The sequence below is a fragment of the Cynara cardunculus genome (genome assembly GCF_001531365.2).
Source record: "Cynara cardunculus var. scolymus isolate 2C chromosome LG 12, CcrdV1, whole genome shotgun sequence".
In the NCBI taxonomy this organism is placed as follows: domain Eukaryota; kingdom Viridiplantae; phylum Streptophyta; class Magnoliopsida; order Asterales; family Asteraceae; genus Cynara; species Cynara cardunculus.
In genome coordinates, this window is record NC_037539.1 from 24,635,615 (window position 1) to 24,640,324 (window position 4,710).

Consider the following 4,710-nt stretch of genomic DNA (forward strand, 5'->3'; position numbering starts at 1 on the left):
TTGTTAAAGCAAATCTCAGATTTTGAGCAGCTGATAATCTTGGAACGAGCCAAAAATGATAATGAGAAGAATGACATCAAATGGTCCGATATACCTTGGACTCAGATTTTGAGCAGCTGATAATCCTACTCTTGCAGTTATCTCAAATGGTCCGATATACATTGGACTCAGCTTACCTTTCTTTCCAAATCTTACGACCCCTTTCCATGACGATATTCTCAGCAAGACCTTATCACCTACTTGGAATTCCTAAGGTCGACGTCTCCTATCCGCATAACTCTTTTGTCTATCTTGCGCAACCTTTAACCTCTCCCTGATCTGTACTATTATATCAGATGTCTGTTGGACTAACTCGGGTCCAGCTAGTTGTCTTTCTCCAATGTCTGCCCAACAAATTGGAGTTCTACACTTACGGCCATACAACGCTTCAAATGGTGCCGCCTTGATGCTTGAATGGTAACTGTTGTTATAAGCAAATTCTACCAATGGGAGGTGGTTGTCCCAACTACCTCCAAAGTCAATTACGCAAGCTCTCAACATATCTTCTAGTGTTTGTATCGTCTTCTCACTCTGGCCATCAGTTTGAGGATGATATGCGGTACTCAAGTTCAACCACGTTCCCATTTCTTGTTAAAACTTGACCAAAACCTCAAAGTAAACCTAGCATCTCTATCTGAGACAATGGATATCGGCATACCATGCATCGACACGATCTCGTTGACATAAAGTTGGGCCAATCTTTCCAATGTATACTTGTCGCTAATCGGTAAGAAGTGAGCAGATTTTGTTAGTCGGTCCACAATTACCCATATGGCGTCGTGCCCCTTTACCGTCCTTGGAAGTTTGGTGACGAAATCCATCGTGATCATATCCCACTTTCATACTGGGATCTCCATTTGTTGCAACATTCCAGACGGTCTTTGGTGCTCGGTCTTCACTTTCAAGCACGTCAAACATTTCCCCACGTAGCTAGCTACTGCCCTTTTCATGCCAGGCCACCAGTAGCTTTCTTTTATGTTCTTGTACATCTTATTACTACCTGGATGCATAGTGTATTTGGACTTATGTGCTTCATCCATCACTACATTTCTTAGATCTCCAAAACTAGGAATCTAAACCCGATTCCCATGTCTATATATTCCATCTGGTCCAGCTGTCAAAGTCTTAATTTGTCCAATCATTCTCTCCTTTTTGATATTCGTTTCGAGTAAAGCTCCCCTTTGAACATCCTGTATTCGGTCTAGAAGCTCCACTTTAACACTCATCCACATGGCTCGAATTCTGATTGGTCCGTTTATCTCCTTCCTACTAAGTGCATCGGCAACTACATTTGCCTTACCTGGATGATAGTGAATCTCACAATCATAATCCTTAAGTAGTTCCATCCATCTTCTTTGTCTCATATTTAGCTCCTTTTGATCAAACAAGTACTTAAGGCTTTTATGATCAGTATAGATCATGCACTTCGTACCGTACAGATAGTGTCTCCAGATTTTTAGCGCGAAGACAACAGTTGCTAATTCCATGTCGTGAGTTGGGTATTTCCTCTCGTGTTCCTTCAACTGACGAGACGCATATGCAATGACCTTGCCTCGCTGCATTAGTACACAACCTAAACCCATCTTTGATGGATCGCTGAAAATGACAAAATCTACTACTCCTTCCGGTAGTGCTAAAACCAGTGCAGTGCTTAGTCTCTCCTTGAGTATCCGAAAGGCTTCTTCTTGTTTTGTCCCCCAATCAAACCTAACCGACTTCTTTGTCAGTGTTGTCAAAGGCGTTGCTATTTTGGAGAAATCTTGGATAAACCTTCGGTAATACCCTGCTAGGCCTAGAAAACTTCGGATCTCCGATACTGACTTTAGTGATTCCCAGTTCATCACTGCATCAATCTTAGCGAGATCCACCTTGATCCCTTCCGTGTTGACTACGTGACCGAGAAATTGTACCTCATGCAACCAAAACTCGTATTTTGAGAACTTGGCGTACAATTGCTCCTTTGCTAGTAATTCAAGAATCAACCTTAAATGTTGTTCATGCTCCTTCTCATTCTTTAAATAGATCAAAATATCGTCTATAAAGACTATGACAAATTGGTCCAAATACGGTCCATAAACTCGATTCATCAAGTCCATGAATGCCGCAGGTGCGTTTGTTAATCCAAACAGCATTACCACAAATTCGTAGTGTCCGTAACGTGTCCTAAAAGCGGTCTTCGACACGTCCTCTTCTCGAACCTTCAACTGATGGTAACCTGACGTCAAATCGATTTTCGAGAAACAGTTAGCTCCTTGCAACTGATCGAAAAGGTCGTCGATCCTCGGCAGTGGATATCTGTTCTTTATCGTGATTTTGTTCAACTCCCGATAATCGATGCACATCCTCATCGTGCCGTCTTTCTTCTTGACGAATAAAATCGATGCTCCCCATGGCGACGAGCTTGGTCTGATAAACCCTTTATCTAAGAGTTCTTGCAATTGCTTCATCAGCTCTTGCATTTCTGTTAGGGCCAAACGATAAGGCGCCCTTGCGATTGGTACCGCACCTGGTACCAAATCGATTCGGAACTCTACCTGACGCTCCGGTGGTATCCCCGATAATTCATCCGGGAATACTTCTGGGTAATCCCTCACCACTGGAACGTCATGTATTGTCTTCTTTTCGAGCTTGGCGTCGATGGTGTATGCCAAGTAGGCCACACATCCCTTCCGCAGACACCTATTCGCCTTAATTGCATTGATCAACCCTACGCAACACTTCTTTCGATCACCGTAAACATGAATTGTTTCTCYTTCYDRRGTCTRAATCTTGATCATATTCTTATTGCATACTATTTGCGCATGATTGGTGGACAGCCAATCCATCCCCAAGACCACGTCAAAACCTCCTAAGCACAATGGCATAAGCCTAACAGGGAAATCCTTCCCATTTATAACAATTGTGCATTTATCAAATACTTCGTCTACCTTACACTGACTACCGTCGGCTGTTTCTACAGTGTAGGTTTTGTCTAGCCTATAGGCACTCCTATTTAGATAGTGGCAGAAGGTGGTAGACACAAAACTACCATTTGCACCCGAATCAAATAATACATGTGCATACACATTGTTGATAGGGAACATACCAGATACGACGTCGGGTGTTTCCTTGGCCTCCTCTAAAGTCATGGTGTAAGCTCGGCCGTGACCCTTAGATAGCTCCTTCCTATTTTCCGATCTCTTTCCAAATCTGTTATTCACTGTCTTCATGTGGGGTGTCACACCATTCCGACATTTTGGACAGTCAGTTCGTATATGTCCTGTAGCCCCACATTCGTAACAAGTTTTTCCTTCTGGGCACTCTTGCGCGGTGTGCCCAGGTTTGTCACATTTGTAGCACGTCAGGCTCCCTGCTCTGCACTCTCCCGCGGTGTGCCCAGCTTTGTCACATTTGTAGCACGTCAGGCTCCCCGCTCTGCACTCTCCCTTATGTCTCTTGTTGCATTTGTTGCATTGGGGAATAGCGAATCCCTCGCTTCGTGTTTTTGCCATAGTCGGAGTCCATTTTGGTTTCTTGTCGGACTTGTTCGGCCCTTCCCATCTTCTCTTTGCATCCCTTCTATCATAGTTTTCCCTAGCGTTGTTCTCCTCTGCTACCTTCRCCATCTCTACTGCTTGAACAAAAGTGGTCGGCTTAGTCATGTCTACGTACCGTTTGATTTCAATTCTTAAGCCGTCTTTGAAATGACCTATCTTCCTCTCCTCGGTAGTCACCTGGTAACTGGCGAATCTTGCTTTTTCTAGAAAGTCATTAACATATTCTTGAACCGACATCGAGCCTTGCTTTAACCTCAGAAATTCTGATTCTAGCTTGTTCACTTCCGATTGTGTGCAGTATTTATCCATAATCATCTTTTTCATTTGCTCCCAAGTCATGGCAACAATGCCCTCATCACCTCTGATTGCACACTCAGTCTCCCACCAATGCAATGCATAGTCTACAAAGGTTGTAGCAGCATAAGTCACTTTTTGATCTTCCGCACATCTACAAATTTTGAAGCTACTCTGCATCTTGGTTATCCAGTTCATCAAGCCAACTGGGCCCTCTTTTCCCTTAAATTCCTTTGGCCCGGTGCCTTTGAATGTTTTAAAACTGCATCCCTTCTCCTTCCTTGTCAATTCAGTTTTCTCGTTGGTGGGCGACTCCGCCTTATCTTGAACAGATACTTCCACCTTTCCAGTGGCTTGAGTGTTCTCGTGTCGAACACTTTCCTCCTCTCCATCTTCGTTCTCCTTAAATCTGTCACCCAACATTTTTTATGCATATTTGGCAATGTATCCCGGAGGACTTCTACCATCTGCTCAACTATCATCTCCTTTGTGAGGGGATTTTCCCCTTCCTGGTCTCCTTGACTCCTACCGATAGCGAAATTATCCTGCGCGGATGGAGTCGTACTAGAGCTAGTGGTTCGGACACTTCCGCAACCTCGACTTTGGGCTCGCGTCCGTCCTCGAACTGTTGGTGGGGCTATGCCATTAGTACCTCTCCCATTGAGGGCGTTCCTTGTTGATCCACGAGAAACCATACTGACAATATAGGGTATTATTGTTTTAGTAAGGTTCTAAAATCAATATAACCCATTATATATATATATATGTATATAATCACTATATATATATAAGCGAAATATATAATAAGGAATTCACGTCGAGAGTCTCATAATGCTAAAAA

At 43.4% G+C, this 4,710-nt stretch overlaps 1 protein-coding gene across 1 annotated transcript; it reads right to left on the minus strand.

The window, feature by feature from the left end:
* Nucleotides 1-1,112: 1,112 nt before the first annotated feature.
* LOC112523782 lies at nucleotides 1,113-4,292 on the minus strand. Its single transcript, XM_025133461.1, has 3 exons — nucleotides 2,455-4,292; nucleotides 1,841-2,334; nucleotides 1,113-1,339 (listed from the first exon to the last, which is right to left on the minus strand). Exons 1-3 carry the CDS (start codon nucleotides 4,290-4,292, stop codon nucleotides 1,113-1,115), a joined length of 2,559 nt encoding a protein of 852 aa, XP_024989229.1.
* Nucleotides 4,293-4,710: the final 418 nt, after the last annotated feature.